The sequence below is a fragment of the Coturnix japonica genome, chromosome 19 (genome assembly GCF_054131305.1).
Source record: "Coturnix japonica strain WE chromosome 19, WE-NBRP24, whole genome shotgun sequence".
Taxonomy (NCBI): Eukaryota; Metazoa; Chordata; class Aves; order Galliformes; family Phasianidae; genus Coturnix; species Coturnix japonica.
The window spans coordinates 4,042,848-4,060,226 of record NC_140681.1 but is presented as its reverse complement, the minus strand read 5'-3'; the positions used below and the strand labels follow the sequence as shown (position 1 = coordinate 4,060,226).

The 17,379-nt window shown below is 43.3% G+C and overlaps 1 protein-coding gene across 1 annotated transcript in view; it reads right to left on the bottom strand.

Annotated features, from left to right (window-relative positions):
- Window positions 1-191: 191 nt before the first annotated feature.
- Window positions 192-17,379, bottom strand: part of TRPC4AP (transient receptor potential cation channel subfamily C member 4 associated protein) — a 29,585-nt gene continuing 12,397 nt past the window's right edge. Inside the window, exons 6-19 of the mRNA XM_015881358.3 lie at window positions 17,132-17,260; window positions 15,906-16,107; window positions 13,694-13,882; window positions 12,117-12,259; window positions 10,034-10,165; window positions 9,426-9,484; window positions 7,924-8,025; window positions 6,501-6,584; window positions 6,061-6,151; window positions 5,560-5,700; window positions 4,305-4,413; window positions 4,068-4,180; window positions 3,670-3,876; window positions 192-2,634 (exon numbers count right to left, since the gene is read on the bottom strand). Coding sequence (XP_015736844.1) covers window positions 2,497-2,634; window positions 3,670-3,876; window positions 4,068-4,180; window positions 4,305-4,413; window positions 5,560-5,700; window positions 6,061-6,151; window positions 6,501-6,584; window positions 7,924-8,025; window positions 9,426-9,484; window positions 10,034-10,165; window positions 12,117-12,259; window positions 13,694-13,882; window positions 15,906-16,107; window positions 17,132-17,260 — 1,839 coding nt within the window. The 3' untranslated portion in view covers window positions 192-2,496. The remainder of the gene's footprint in view (window positions 2,635-3,669; window positions 3,877-4,067; window positions 4,181-4,304; window positions 4,414-5,559; window positions 5,701-6,060; window positions 6,152-6,500; window positions 6,585-7,923; window positions 8,026-9,425; window positions 9,485-10,033; window positions 10,166-12,116; window positions 12,260-13,693; window positions 13,883-15,905; window positions 16,108-17,131; window positions 17,261-17,379) is intronic.

Genomic DNA, 17,379 nt, shown 5'->3' with positions numbered 1-17,379 from the left:
CCATGCACCACGTTGCTTCAGGTGGCAAAAAGAGCCTCGTCCTCACTCCCATCACTGAGCTGGGGCAGGGTGGAGTGCAGAACAGACCTCACCAAACCTCCAACCATCGTTAAGCACAATCCTGAGCTGCACAAAGAGGTTGATCAGGGCTTTGGCGAAGGGACTGTGAAAGAAAAGACACCTTCCATTAGTTTCTTTTAAAATAGATTTCTTTAATAGGTTTCCATTTAATACGTTTACTTTTACTTTGCAGTTAGTAAATTGGCATTCACCTGGGCAGCACACACCTCAGCGCTCCGTGGGGATAGTGCAGCCTTCCAGATGTGTTAGTGACCGGGATCCCAGCTCTGTCCCCATCCTTTCACCCACTGCAGCCTCTGCCTGGTCCCAAGGAGCACTGCCCGGGGCAGCCCCTGTGCTGGGCTCTGTGCCCCTTACAAACAGAGCCAGCTCCTACAGTCCAGCACCTGCTGTTGCTGGAGGCTTCTGCAGCCAGCTCAGCCTGAAGGTGAATGCAGAGCCAAGCTGCCTGCAGCAGGCAGTGCCCACAATGAGGGCAGAGTGGAAATGGCCACAAATACACCCACATGGGGAGGAAGATTCACCAGCCAAGGACAGACAGAGCCTGGTCCCTCACTGCTCGTTACATAAATACAGAGATGTAAATGAGACTTTGCAGGTTGATAGCAGCAATCATTGGATACACCAATTAACTAGACTATGGAAAAGGCATCCCTTAACTTAAAAAGCCTTTTAATTTGAAGCATTTATTTGAAGTGTACATCTATTACAGTTAAGAAGATGCAAAGATACACCAAAAAACACAAATACACAAGAACAAAAAAAAAATTACAGATGAGAAAGAAATTAGCCAGGGGAAGGGAGAGCACAGGGTGAGCTGATGGAGAGCAGAGGGGCAGCCAGGAGCTGGAGCTGGGCAGAGGCTGAGCAGGGGCTAAATGCCCCCAGGAGCTCCTGCTCCAGCTCAGCAGCTCTGAGCACCCTGCAAGCAAAGCAGTGCCTGCTGCTGGAGCAGGACACACGTGGGAGATGAGCAAGGGGTGGCTTCAGAGAGCAAGTCCTGTGTGTGGGGCTGGAAGCCTCCTCCTCTCAGCCAGGTCCCAGCACAGGGGACCCCTCAGAGGGGGCTTCGTTCTGCTGGTAAAGGGATAGAGACCAACCAGCTCTGGGCCCCAGAGAGAGCCAACATCGCATTGACTCACAGAGGTTAAAAGATTCCTTTAAAAACTCAGCTGCATTTCCCCTTCCTTGAAGCTGGAGCTGCAAGATGCAGATGGTTTGAATGCAATGTTTGAATGCAATGCAGTGGTGCAGGATTGCAGACTGTACTTCAACTCCAAGAACATGACATTCTTGGAGCAACACAATGAGCACTGGGGAGCTGGCAGGGTGTGCATCAACCTGGCAAGCATGAGTTGTGACTGCTAGAACCTGCTTTCCCCCTTCCAACACATCCTGCTCAGTTCTTTTTCAGCTAAGAGTGTTTATTCCCAGCATTTAACATGTGCTGGTTCGAACAGATCCAGGAATAACTGACGTCTCCACTCAATATTGCACTTAAAAGATTTACGTGTGTGTTGATGTTAAGGACTGAAAGCAGAGACTGTCACACATTGCAGGTGAGCACTGAGAGCAATGGGTCCTGAAAAGGAGTTAAAACCAGATTAGTTACAAGCCCCAAGTTTAAAAAAGAATTAGTACATTTTAATGCTAGTGCTCCATGGAACAAGGCAACGCCTGCTGCAATTCCACCACTGCAATGTCCCTGTGCTCTGCAGCACTGTGAAATGCCTTTGGGTGGGGAGGATCTGCAGGAAAGAGAGCAGGAGCAGAGGATCTCTGCTAACACAGACAGCGGCTGAACAGATTTAGTACCAAGTGATCCAAAAGTAGATGATAAAGAGGTGACTGGAGCAAGGGCTCTCAGGAATTAAAAGCACACACACTCACACACACACACTCGCACTCTGACCAACCCTAAGCCCCCTGCTCCAAACCCCAACAGAGGAGCTGCACCTGGAGGGAGCCCTCTGTGTGTGTGGTGCATCCAGGTCCCAAACAGAGCGGCTCCTTGAAGCTCACATTTGGATGGAGGGCAATTGCTGTGCTTGTCGACTTACCAATTGTGATGGCCATGGGAAAGAATCATAACTCAATTGGCACACACAGACTGTCCTCATCTGCCAGCTCAAAACTCATCCACATTTGATTGGGAAAGAGAATAAGTGGGGTTAAAAAAAAAAAGGGTGGGGGGAGCTCATTTTTTTTGCAGGTGATTCTTTTTATCCCAGAACAACTGGAAAATACATCCCTGAATGTGAACCCAGAGAGCTTTCAAAGTCTCATCCATCAGAGGTCGGAGATGGGGGTGGGGTTCCGAGTCGCACACACACAGCACAGCACAGCGTATCCCTGATAATCCACGGGCTGAGAGGTACCCTCTGAGTGCTGCCCATCAGAAGCCAGAGCAAAGAATTACTCCTCAGAAAAGTCTCTGTCAATGTCCATGTATGCCTCGTCGATGTAGCTAACTATGGCACAGGGGGATGTCCGGTCTGGACTGAGCAGTATAGATACAGTCTCTTTCCAGTAGGTAAAACTAATACATGAGCTCTGTGGGAAGAGATGGAGAGCAGTTAGTGTGGTCAAACATGACGTGCAGCAGCAGAGAAAACTGAAAATTGCTTCCTATGCAGCCCAGCTTCATAGAATCATTTGAGCTGGATGACCTCTGAAGGCCACCTGGTCCAACTGCCCTGCAATGAATGGGGACACCCACAGCTCCATCAGTGCTCAGAGCCCCACCCAGCCTGACCTTGGCTGTCTCTAGCGATGGGGCACCCACCACCTACCCCCATTCTAAAGAACTTCTTCCTTACATCCAGTCTAAACCTCCCCTCTTGTAGTTTGAAGCCATTCCCATCACAACAGACCCTGCTCAAGAGCTTGCCCCTTTTTTACACCCCATTTAGATACTGTAAAGTCACTCCCAGGCCTCCCCAGAGCCTTTTCCTCTCCAGGCTGCACAGCTCCAGCACTCTCAGCCTGTTCTCATAGGAGAGGCATTCCAGCCCTTGGGTAACTCATAACCCTGCAGAGAGCAGCACAAAGGTGGGCAGGCAGGGCTGCTCAGAAGCAGGCCATGCTCACAAGCCAACTCCTCCTCTGTTGCCCAAATCAGGCACAAAGCAGGTCACTGTGGTGCTGCAGATGATGCCAGAGCTGGGAGAGGGACTCCCACTCCTGGGCAAGACACAGAGACAAGACACCCTCCCTGCTCATATCCATCTTGTAAAGCCAAAAGGCATCTCCTGCAACAACCAGATGCCAGCAGCCCCATTTCACACTATGTTTTGTCTGCTATTTACCCACTGGACAGCCATATCTGATTCCACGCACCAAACAGTAGCCCAAAACACAGCATATACTGTAGTATGAAAGCACAGCACCCTAAAACAGTGTGGCAGACAACTTTGCCCTCAGCAGCATCTCCTGTCTGCAACCATGGAAGCATCAACGCAAGCCATGGCACAAGCTGCAACACAATGCCTGGCCACTGCAGGGCCCAGGGCACACAGCCAGCCCCACTTCTGCCAGTTGTCAGATATTGCTGCAATTGATTCTGGCTCTGGTCATAGGTCTACATACATTTTCTAAGCAGGTGCTGTCTTTATCCTTGTTGAGGTAATGCTGTTGCCAGAATCGCAGAAGACTGTGGAAGTTGTTCAGGATGAAGCCTGGATACTTCTCTGTGTATTCCATCTGTTGCAAAGTGCGCAGATAAAATGGTAGCTTTTCTTTCCTTCGGGCCAGCATTAGGATAACTAAACTTGTGTTCAAACAACTGACGTTTTCCTAGAAATAAAAACAACACAAAAATCAACATCTCAGCTGTATATGTGTCCTCACAAGGCGTGAGGAGAAGTGTTCCCATTTGCATCAGGAAAGAAGAGATGCAGATCTCCTCAAGCAAAGCCTGATCCCAGCCCAGCACCTCAACATGCAGTACCAGCGAGATAACAAGAAAGTAACTGTCAGCTCTTTACCTGTGTAAGTGTCTGTACATGAATAATATTAATGAGACGGAAAAGAAAGGACATTCTCATGGACATCTGGGACATGTATGTTAACAGGCGGCACTCTGACAGGACTTCTGCAACTGCAGCAAGAGGAAAAAGACACTCATCAGGTGCTTGAAGTTCAGACACTCTGAGCACACACCACAGCAGTAGGAGCTTGTGGTTAGGCTAGAGGAACAAACGTGCATGGCAATGTTCCTTTACCTTTAGCATCAGATTGATTCTCAAACCGGTCCAGGGACAGCGTGATGCAGCGAACCAGCATGTTGGAGTCAACCAGTGAACTGTTGATCTGGTTTAAAAATATCTGGAACTAAAGAGGAATAATTCAAAATTCCATTAAAGAAAAGCAGAAGTCAACAGGCCATCTTCTTGGGCACACATTGATGAGGTTTCACAGGGCAGCACTTCATGCCCTTTTCAGACTGTGTATGGCCTGCAGGTGTAACAAACTAATTACCTCATTAGTACAGGGGAACTGCAGTCCTAAGCAGGAAGAGATACAGAGTTGGGCAACAGTAAGTTCATCCAGATTCTCAACACTGAACAAATACAGTTCTTGAAGGTTATCAGAGAAACCACCTTGAGTTCTGAGCACAAACACCTGAAGCATGCACAGATGTGGAGAACTTCCCCTCCAAAGGGAGAGTGAGGCCTAGGCTAAGTCTGAACGCCAAAACACATCTGGTTATTTTCTTCTCACACAAACACATACACTCATTTGTGTTAACCCTAACAAGAATAAAAAGAGATGTGAATTCCTGGCCTTGTAAATACATCTCTGCTTCTGTTCTCCATGATCTGCCAGATCTGACAGCAACCAGAGGAAAACTGAAGATACATAAACAAGAGTAGGAGGCAACTCAAAACCTACCCAAGGGCTGTGCATAAAAGCACAAAATCACTTGGTAAAAAGAGAGCTACCCATTCTTGACCTACATGTACAACCCAGCCTCCTATGTAACCACATCAGATGGGACTTAAAATGCCTACAAGTCCAAATAATATCAAAGAAAACATCTGATGGTGCAAAAAGGCATATGGGTGTTTTTAAGTCATCTCCATTAAGGATGCATTTACTCTTTTAAACAAGCTCCAATGAAACACTGTTTGGAGCCCACCTGAATGCTTGTAACCAGCAGGGTAACCCAAGTGGCAGTGACTTCACACTGTTCTATCGCCTCTGAGCCCTGACCTTGGCCCTGTCTGACCACATACCTGGGCAACACATTCTCAGCACTTGCTGACTCAGAGCAACAGGGAATGCTCCTGTAAACACAACTGTATGCAGCGACACGTGTGCCCATGAAGAGATTTTGGCAGCTTGCTCTGTGTTTACAGTGCACCAAGCTCAATGGTTGGACCAAAAGCAGCAAATGAATGTGAGTTTCCAAGTGCTACGTTTGATTATAACAGGGTGTAAGCTGACCCGCTGGTGACAGCTTTTACAAATATTTACCTTCTCATCCGTGTTGATGTACTTGTTGAACCTCTTGAATGCATCAATATTGAATTTCATCAGTTCTCCCAGAAGGTCAAAGTAACTCTGAAGCACATCCCGTGATTTGCACTCACTATCAACAATGCAGTACAGAATATGCTGGCATGGGAGGAAAATGTGTTATTGTCACAGTTGAGCCCAAGTTCTGCACAAACTTTGATTTAATCACTAATTTCAAACACTTTCCTGCAGGTTTAGGTCTTAAATTTGAACCAAGGACAAAAATTCAGGAGTCTCCTATTAATTGACATTCCCAGTGATGCAAACCTATAGAGTTGGCCACCCTGTAACTGGTTGCCATGAGCAGAACTCACAAACACTTTGCAAAACTTGTTCTGTTGCTACAGAGCAGAGTATTTAATGCTGGATTTTTACCCCCGTTTGAATTCTTTACAGATAAATCCTTCTCAGTCACTACAGAGTTATGTTACGGAGGCAGCTTGATGAGTAATTCATTACCTCCAGGAGTCCTCTCTTGAGCAGGAACATCTGGTCTGCATAGGAGGTGGTGCCTCGCAAAAAGCTTTCAACTGCCCTTGCTTGCCAAAACCTGAGAAATGAAAGAAAAGAAGTTTTACTTTTGGAATAAGGCCGGGAATTCTATCACAGCTACAATTTAAACCAAGTTTCCTAACCAGTTTCATGCCAATCTGAAGCTGGAGAGATATGTGTTGATCCTGCAGAAAACCACTGCCTGTACTGGGTATGAGGTCCAATGCAAGCTTTGGCTCTCTCCCTCACCTGCATTGCCACTGTTAGCCAAGCACAACAAAGCCACATTATCTTCACAGCTTATGGTTCCTGAGCATTTTCAACTGCATTTTCACGTGAGCTGCACGAAAACAGAACAACCTTCCGTTCAACTCAAAACATCACAATGCAATGTAAAGCCAGCCTACCTGAAGGAGGATTCAGCTGGTTCCTTCTTCATGACCTGAAGCAGTCTGGTCAACAAACCTCTCTTCCCATCACAGACAAGACTCCTAAAGCATGGGAAGAAATGACAGTGTGACTGGGAGGGCTGGCGAACACCGCACCTTGTACAAGACTGAAGTGCTCCGAAAGATAAACGCAGTGTATTCAATATGCATCATGAAAATGCATTAACAGTTCTACCTCTTCTCACTGGCTTTGGTAAACTCCTGCAATACCTGCAATACAGCTTACAGATAAATCCTAGAAGGAAAAACACTCCTCTTCTCTCAACGTTTTAACAGCAGGACTGGTCAAAAGTTGAACAAGATGACCTGAGAGGTCTCTTCTAACCTTAATGATTCTAAGACTCTACATGAGGGACCCTCCTGCATGTACTGATAAAACTATAGGGGCTGAAAGGACTGCAGTACTACCTGTATTAAATAACATCCTCAGTGAAGTATTTACCTACAGGAACTCTGTGCAGAAGCAATGCCTTGAACTCTTGTATCAAGAAAGGCAACATGGAAACAAAATATGAAAGATAGAAAAGAAGCCAGGTTCATGCCAGAAACCAAGCAGTGTTGCACATGTGGCTACACAAACCACTTTAAAGAGGCAGAGCAGGATGCCTCTCACCACGCTTCTCTACTCAAAGATCCTCAGCAGGCGCATTCATCTGATGCATTCATGCATTAACCTGCTCATTCTCACCAGCGCCTCTGCTGGACAATCAAGAGTGTGTTGATCACACCCTTGTGGGAAGTGGTTTAGCAGGCATTCTAGCAGTACTCTGACAACCAACCTTTGAGGTTGTATCAGAGCTACGTATTAAAAGAGCTCTTGAAACCAAAGCAGCAAGTCTAACAAATACTCAACTATAGCACTAGGGATTCTGTAAGCAGTTGAACATATCAATGTATTCTAGCTTACTCTAGTTTTTAGCCACTCTTAAAATACAGACTTTAGGCAGACATTTTTGGAAATACTTATGCAGCCCCTAAACTGACATTGTGTGCACAAACTGACTGTGAATCTGAAAACTAAGATTTCCCAGTAGCAGCAATTGATGCATTAGAGGGATCCCAGCTTAATTCCCAGCTGTGTCTGCAATGCCAGTAGTGTGATAAGCCCAACATGCAGCCAAGCCAAGTACTTTATATGTCTGGGCTGTGAAATTAGAATCTTCATTTTAAGTTGCTTCTCTTTTTAAAGAGAGCACAAGCACACTAAAGTTTGCTAATGAGCATAAATGCCACAGAAAGCTAGACACTTCCTGTTGAAAAATGCGACTGAAATCAAAGCAAGTATGGTGGATCTCAAACAAAACTGGTGACATCAAATTTCCAGTGTAAGTACTTGCATAATGCTGGGAGCTGCCGTCATGAACCCTCTGTCTCTACTCACCTGTCTGTGTTGACAACTGCATCAACCTCGGGGATGTTGGCTTTATGGGAGATTGCACTCAGCTCATTAAGTTCTTGGCTGTTTAACAGGAGATACTTGTTCCTAAAACAAGACAATTGGGGAGTAGGGGGGAAAAACAAGATGAATCCATCCAAGTGGCAAGCACACTTGCAGTTCTATTGGAAGTAATGCCACAGGCCTCTGCGGGCTGCAGAACAAGGCAATCAGTTTTCACCTCCATCTCTCACACCTTTTCACTCTATTACCCTCCTCCACAGCACTCCCCCATGCTAGGCCCACCAGCTGCTGTTTAGTAACTGGTCTCCCACACAACTTCAGCACCAAGCAGCTCTGAGATGCCTATTCTGTGCTTATATGTTCATCATCACATGGAGAGTCTTACAAATATTTGCTTCCAGATGGCTTTAGAAAACCTCTGCAACAGCTGGATGCATTTCTGCAGACATAAATAGCCAATTTCTATCATAGCTTTCAATAGGTCTTCTCCACCAAATAATGACTATGCTGCTTATCAGTAATTAGCCTCAACTGGAAAGCAGCAACTGCCAAAGAGTACTCAGTCTTCCTAGTGTTTTATAGCTTTGAACAAACTGTTTACTCTGAAAATATCTGAAGGCTTCATAAAACACAGAAAACAGGAATGGATATTAGAAGCCATTAATCAAAACATGGAAATTATAAAGAAAATAAGTTATTAGACCAGAAAGGTGACTGGAATGCCTTCTTGCTTCAAACTCTATCTTCCAGATTAGTGCCCAATGAGACTGCCTTGTGAAGCTTCTTTTGATCTGCAGGTTTCTGTAATGAAAATACAGCCTCTCTCTCCATGCACAAACAGTTCTGCAAGTTTAGCTTATTCGTCATTTTACTGCAGCCACTATCAGGATATAAATACTTCCTCCCATTGTGTCCTCAGCTAACTCCACTAAACTCATTTCGTACAGTTCAGGCAACTGCTTGTTTAAAAACCCTGACTAGATTCCACACATACCATCTGCTCAAGTGCTACAGATGAAAGCAGTTTTCTGCCTAAACAAGCCTGAGATCCTTGTAGTAGCTATCAAAGTAACAGCATCATCCAGAGAGATTCTATTGGAAAACTCAGAGTGATTCCTCAGCAAACAACGCCTTAAGGAAGGATTTGTTCCTCTTATGTTTAAAAGCTCAGCACATCCCTGGTTCTAACAGCTAATATTGCCAAATCAAAAAGGCTGCCACTTCCAGCACGCATACGTAACAAGCTTAATGGTACCAGATAAATCCTACACATAAAATACCTGCAAGGCAACAAGTGCAGATGTGCACATTTAGAGCAATATGCCTCAAATGCAGAAGTTTGTGTGGAACGTGAAACCATCTTGTAGGGCTCAATTACAGCAAAAGGACAGTGACAGAATTCAAGATATGACTTTTCAAGTCAAACTAGAACAACAATTATCTCTGTATAACAGCCACAATATACCACAGCTTCTCATACTCACTCGTGGTGATCACTGAAGCTCTGAAGAAGCCTCAGGAACTGTATCTTTAGAGTGATATCCTACAAAAGAATAAAGAAATGTCAACAAAGCTGCTTCAGTATTTTTGGACATCATTGGTCATGAGGCTGACATGAAACAGCTGAATTGGAAACCTACCCAAATCAAACCCATTTGAACAGCAGAGCAAATGATCTGCATAAACAGGGAAGGCTGCACTTCTCAGGCTTCCCAAAAACCAAACAGTACTGGAGGCTGCCAGCAAGACTATGCATGCAACAGTTAATTCACTGCTAGACCCATCAGTAATTATTTCATTAAGTCTTGGTCTTCTCCTAGCTTTGGCCTCCAGGAACCACAGAAGGAATGCTCTTCTCAGTTCCCAGTGCAGAAGAGAGGAGAAGTGAAACTGCCCTCTGATAAATGCTACAATGCACCACAGATGAAGACTACAGGGAAAACAATAATTTGCAGCTGAAGAACCTGAAAACCCAGAGTTCCACCGTGTTTCACTAAGCTTATTGTACAGGCATTCCTTTACTCAATACAATTTCTTAGATCTGTATGATAAATAACATCAAAATCTGTACAGAACTTAAAAACTGACTCACTGGGCTACAGTCACAGTTTTGATTGTGTCCATGCAGAACAAGAGCAGATGCTGAATGCTTCCTCCAGATCAGTTTGTCAAACAAATTATTGAGGCCAGGAATCAGTTTGAATTCTGCTATCATTTTGTGAACCTGGAAAAGAAGAGAAAAAAGGATTCACTTGCTGCAGCCTCATATACAGATAAAACACAGCATCTCCTGACAACAGAAAAAGGAAATACTTTACCAAACAGCATATACATGTAGTAACACAGATACTCAGCATGGTGTGCAGCCTGGTGGGCACAGACAGAACACACACTTTGGGAAAAAGCTGGGAGATCGCTTGCAACACCCTGAGAATACATCCATACATAACCTGTGTCACAACACTAAGCTGCATATATTCTCTGCTGCCAGTCACCCTCTGAGCGTCCTTTGCCTTTCTAGTTCATGCAGCTGAAGCTTAGGTTGCCCTTTGAAGACAACAGAAAGCGTGGAGACAATTTTTGTTCACACAATCTACAGAGCAGTGGGCAGCTTTGAGCTGAATATCTGTTACAATAGGAACATGCAAGACAGAGTAGAAAATGAATGAGGAGAGTTAACTAAGGGTGTGACCATAATGAGAAGGAAGCAGAGGCACAGATCTGCAGTGAGACACCACTCATCCCCAAGGGTGTGATCATCCCAAGGTGGCAGCAAACAGGAGCCAAGTCACTGCAAACATAGTTTGCAATACATGCAAGTATGTCAAGTTTAAACCAAGGGTTTAGAACAAACATTCAACAACAGGTTTAGTTTGTTAAGGACATGCATCATGCTTCAAGCAAATGTCAGATCATTACATTGATGACCACAGTGAACTGAAGCAGATTTGTGATGCCCTTTAGAAATTCTGCACAAAATATACATCTAGTAAGATCCTGCAGTTGCTTACACTGGAAGACTGAAGTTACAGATCCTATGCTTTTATTTCTTGATAGAAAAAGGACACCATCAAGCAGCTGAAATGCTTGTCAACAAGAATGCTACTGCATACACTGCCACTACCTGCCCACTGCTGCTCAGCTGCACATAGAGTAGCTCAATTCTAATTCATGAGTTCCTCTCAAGAAGGGGAATGGATTTATATCTGCCACAAAATTCCTTGGAAGTTTTAAACAGATTAAAGAATTAAGGATGTTATCATGTGTCAAGCAAGAACAGGGAATTCTACATAAGGATCTGGCTCTCAGCAGTAACTGTTTGGGAATTAAGTAACTTTAAATCTTGCAACAATTCAAATCCCATCCTGAGAACAAGAAGCCAAGGCAGTTTTACCCCAAGGCTTCCCATGAGGGCAAAGGAAGAGTAAGGAGTTTTTCTAGCAAATAAAACTAGGAGTCAGCTTCAAAGCCAGCTACTTCAGCAGCATATTTCCTCTGTTTACTATTATATAGAATTTCTTTCTAATGCAGAGCATCTCTTTGCAGGGTCACAGTGAACAGATAAGTCACCTTGCAGAACTGTACTACAAATACACTTCTACTTTAAATTCAAATTAATATATTTAAAGGATTGCCTATGACAAGTATTTGTGACTCCTATAGGGTAGAAGGTGTGCTCAAGCAACAGCCCCCAGTACAGCTAACTCTTGCTTAATACAACAGCCCTTCAAGGACACAAAAAAGATCCTGGATCCTCCCAGTCTTTAGGGCATCCCAATATACTGCTATTCCAAGCTGCTCTGCTAAGCTGAGCAGATTGCCAGTACTGGAAATCTGTCAAACCTGCACCAGCAGATTGCTTCCTCTTCACCTCCTCAATATGCTTTCAACCTGTTTGAAATTCAACTACAGCCACGCTGCAGTGATAGGTTCTCCAGAAGTTACATAAGATAGGGAACAAATCATTTACTTTTCATTTCAAATGCAAGAAATGCAAATGGAACATATGGATATGACTGCTATGAAGCACCCAGAACTGACAAAACTGAAGTACATCTTCTCAGCTTTATGTCTTGAGCTTTGCCCTTCATGTTTCTTTATCCATGACCTAATTAATGAGTGCTTCAGCCTAAAGAGATATCAACTTCTGCATGTAACCATCCATAAATACTTACCTGATTCCTTTGTCTCCCCATGAGCAACACACAGAGGACATACAACACCTCCAGCTTATACATGATCTCGTGCATGATCTTCATAGACTGTGGAAGCTGTGTTCGTGTTGAGGTGTTGGCCAAACCACTTTCATCAGAAGACTCTGAACAAGATGACAAAGATGTGAGCCTAAGGCGGTTTCAACAGGAAAGGATTCATTACAGCTATTACTTCTACACTCAGACACAGCAGATGTAAGAGCAGTGTGTGTGCATGAATCCTCAACTAAAAGTGGTGGTGTACAACAAATAACCAATTTAAATTAAATGCAAAGGAAGGAGAAAAAATACAGCTGAAATTTTAGAAGAGAAAGTCTGACTTCTTAAAGTTTAATTTTTCCATAAGCTGAATGAATCATACATCAAAATAAGCAAGATCAACTAATATGCATTAGTATATCAATGAATCAGAAAGAGCATGAAAGAAAAGGTTATAGAAACATGGGCGAGAGTATCAGAAACATTTACTGTTAATCTACTTGCATTATGTACCTCACTATTAGTATATATTTAGGACACAGTTAAACCATTTTCATGCCCTATTATACTGCTGAAGGAAGAAACTGGATGCCACAAATTTAAGTAGAAAACAGAAATTACGAGTGATGTGGATAAAGTAAATAAGGGCAGAAAAACCTGCAGGTTGCAGTTCAAAAAGTAATGAGGTCTTTATAACATTCATAACTAAGCTGCCAACCACGCTGCTGGAGGATAGTGTGAGTGTTTTTGAAGCCTTGTGAAGAAACATTCAGTAGACAAGAACATGGAAGAAGGAAACCATCAAAGGCTAAAAAGCACAGACGCCGCCTTTGACTCATACATCCCTAAGCCACAAGTCAGTGAAGACTGAGGCAGTATTCTGGGAAAGTATGTCTAGGTTTGTCTGCTAACTGATGTTGTGGGTCAAGAGCTGCAACTGAGCATGTTGCACCTCAGCAAAATTGCCCTCTGAATCCTATTTCAGATTACTGAGTAGTCCCCGTTTGCACCAAAGGGTGCATAAAGGTACGTGCAAGGCACTATTGGAACATTCACATCCTCCTCTTCTTGTGTGTTTTTCAGAATACAACCTTATTTCACAGCCTTCTCTTATGGTTGCATTGACTCTTCTGAACAGTCCCTTGGAAGAAGCTCCCCCAGCAACTAACCCCATTTTCCTTCTGAAAGAGGGGGTTGCTTGCTTCATGTCAAGTGTATGAAATGAATTCCATTTGCTTAAGCTTCAGAGCAAACCCTGGTAAAGTCACTTACCCCACTTATCAGGTATGTTCTTGTCACAGAGGGAGATTAGTTATGAAGGTGCACAGGATAACAAATAAATGGTGTGAAAAGGAGTTGTTTTTTTTTTTCCTTTTCACTAACTTTAGCTTATGAAAACTAAATCAGTGCTACCAGAGAACAAAGCAGGAGTCAGACCTAAGTGCTCATATTTCAGTATTTCATGCAATAAAACCAGAATTGATACTGTTTGAAAGGAAAAGCAACAAATGACAACCACACATTAGCTGGTGGTGGCTAGAGGAATGTGGGCCAGATACCTGTACTGCTCTGCTCTGCCTCTTCATTTGCCACTCTCATTAATGCATCAAGCACGAGGGCATTGTCCAGCCAGGTGTACCATTCTTCAAGCTCCTGAAGGAAGCTGGAGGTGCCTGTTGTTTCAGATACCTTCCGTGTTGCCAGTTTGCATAATCGTTCAATGAAACCTGGTATATTCAGAAGTGTAGCTGAAAAAGAAAAATCATTTTGCTGTGATTCAAGATCATCAATAGTCAAATCCTCTATACCACCAAGTATCAAAACACCTGCATTAGTAATACGGAAGAGTACAGAGAAACATATTCCACCTACTTAAAAAAATCCAAAGATTGAAGATTGATTACACTCTCCTACTAAGGACTGGAAGACAGCATTCATACCCCAGGCATAACTCAGCACTGACTTGGTTTATATTAGACTGACAATGGATTAAAAAGTAGTTCTGTCCTACTCTGACTGCTTCTTTCTGGCCAATTCCCTTTTGCCAACACTGTTGTTATCCAGCCCACAGAGAGTCGGTATCAATTTTCAGCCAGATTAGTTTCTTAAGTAGGAAGAAATTAAGCAGCAGCCGATGCAAGGGCCAGCTCTACCTTCCTGTTCCTCTGTACAATGCCACCTCCAACGTTTTACCTCCTGCAGACCTTTGCCTCAGAGCAAATTGAACCAACTCAGTTCAGTACCTGTTTGGAAAAGGCTTAGTTTCTTATGTATTAGTTTCCTGAGCTAGTTCACCACAGAGCAGAACGGGAGGGGAGCACACGACACCTGCCCCACACTGAAGGATTATAGAACCACTGCACCCTTAAAAAGAGCAGTTAGTCCAAGGCCAGGAGTCACCAATCTGTGAAATCTTTGGGGGAATTGAAAGGTGCCAGGAGGTACATTATGTCCCAGTATTTTCAAAGAATTGTAACTGCAAGACCTGTTCAGACACACGTCTAAGTCTTTGCACTTGCAAATAATGTAGAAAAACACAAACAATTTAGCCATCAACTCTATGCTAACAGCTGTGATTCTGACCACTGGTACCATCTTGGAAAGAATAAACACCGTGATAAAAGGTTTTAAAATTGAATAAGCTTTATAATCTTAGACACAGCTCCGACCGTGCAAACAAGAAACGGTTAGTTAAACATTTGCTTAGGTAAGTTCAGCTCTGCAGGATCTAAGCTTATTGTTCAAATAATTTAAATTAATCTTTGCACCCACAGCAGCATATGCTCACTGCTGTTTACAAGCAAGCTCTGGTGATCACAGGGCAGAAGACAATACACTCCACTAAAGGTTCTCAGCTTCTGCCAGCCATATTATACTCTCCGTCTCTTGCTATGTACTCCATATCTGGCAGTGGTTACAAACAGAGCTTTAACAATCATGGCTAATGCAGAATGCAGATGAGAGACACAGCTCCAACCCCCACCCTCCAACTCTTTTCTTTATTTTCCCTGAGTCCTGAGATGACCTGGCATGAGCCTACAGAAAAGTCTGCTTCAGAAGCTCAAAATCTTTTCATTATATGAAGAGCTGAAAACAGCAGACTCCATCTTTGAGGGTATTTCAATTCAAATATCTTGCCTGGAAAGTTGAGTATGAATTCAAGACTTGTGCCTCTAAGTGTGGCTTCTGCATCTCTACAGCACAATGAGAAAATGGGCACTGTGTCCCAGGTTCAAGTTCAGATTACACCCATAGATTGCAAAAGCTGGCATGGTAATTGTAGACGACATGACTAACATCAAACATACTTCCCTTGTTGATAAAGACAGACATCCTGCTCATGACAATGCCTGATTAAAATCAGAGCAGGGATTATTCTGAAAGCAGCAACAAAGCTTGTAGAAATTCAGTTCAGGAATTAAGGAGGACAGGAAATTAATGAGAGACGCTAAAGGAAAGGTCGTGGAAACAACCAAGCTACAGAAAACAAATCCAATTATCTTAAGCCATTCAGTTGATCAAAGAGGGCTAAAATGACAGAACTCATCTGATCTAATTACTGATCACATATGAAAGTGAAAGCTAGAAAGTTTCATTAACTGAGAAGACCATTTCTACGAGACCGTTCGAAGAAAGGGAATAAAGACAAATGCTTTTTAAGGCACATCACTCAGGGCATCTGCTACAAACACAGTACGGATCTGACGTTGAGAAGAGCTAGATTGTAAATGGTTGTGATTTTTATGTGTTTGTTCACAATGTAACAATTACCTTGATTAACTTCAGCTCGAGAAGGACCCAAGTTTTTTTTCTGCTGGGCATTTTTTGCTAGAAGGGTGTGCTTGTCATCGCTTCCTGTGTCTAGTTCTGAAATTGTGACAGCAAGGATCCTGCAGAAATTTGCAAGCTGTTGCTGATCAAAACTGGACACAAGGCTTGCAAGATTGGGAATATCATCCAGTTGTATCATTTCCTGGAAGAGACAACATAATCTGCTGAGTGAATCACACATGATATTCACTAAGGCATGGCCTGAAAGTTTCGTCTACAGTTTCTCCCTGGTGAGATTTGTGTATCTCAGTGTTAGTAGAAGAGAAGCAAATAGGCAGTGACAAGTAAAGAGTTTGAAAACAGCTGTGCATCCACAACTGGCATCACTTATGTTCATCAATTCCAGAAGGGTATAAATGCATCCTTAAAGTCTTCAAAGAACCCATCCCTCACTGTGTAGACTACTTCAAAACCATTCAATAGACCACTGGCATTCAGAAATTATGTTTCAGGTTTGTCCTCTGCTTCTATCTGCAGTCTCCTGAAGGCTCACAGACAACAACTAACTCCTAGTTTTCTTTTCCTCCCAGTCCACTTCATTAAGAGAGATAAGAATGATGTTGAAACCATTTTCAGCATAAACTTTTACTAAGAACTAAGATAGTTTCCTCCCTAGGGAAGTACAACACCCTCAACTTCAGTCAGAAAACTAAAAAGCAAAACCAGCAACAGCTACAAGCCCCTGACACTCTCCATATTAACACACACAAGGTGCATTTACTCAGGGTTACACCCCAGATGTTTTACTTGCACCATGTCACAGTATTAAGCTGCAATGACATCAGCAAGTATTTCAGTGCAGGCTCAAAAACCTTTTTCATGCAGATGATCTCATTTGCCCGTTCCCTCAGCCTGCAGCAAACAATTTCAGGTAATGTCAGAGACATGACAAAAGCCATGGTAAGAGAGAAGCACAAGAAGCTGAAATAACAGAAATAATCAATGTGTAATTAGAAGGAAAGGACTATCATCCCGTGCAAGTCATGCAGAACCATTACAAGTAGCCACATACATAATCTGGCTTCTGCCTGAACTGTAATTAAAGATAATGTTGGTGTAAACAGTCATGCTTCAAACAAGCTACAAGAACTCAGAATACTATCTTAAGAGTGTCATATCCCCACTGGCCTGGATAGCCACACAAAAATAAGAAACCAGTAACAAACCTTTTTTACTCCCAAGATATCTTCAATGAGTGTTGCAGTTTGTAGGAATGTCTTTTTGTTTGTCATCAGTGTAAACAGGAAGAGCACAAAGTCATTTCTTTCTGCCAATCGCCTTATGACTCCCTCCGTCTAGAAAGGAGAAGCACAAGTAGACACAGTTAGAACCCACCTTGATGAATCACCTGGCACAGGCACATGTAGGATAGTTTTTCAGAGGCTGTGTTACTAAATCAGCTGCTCCTGAGACC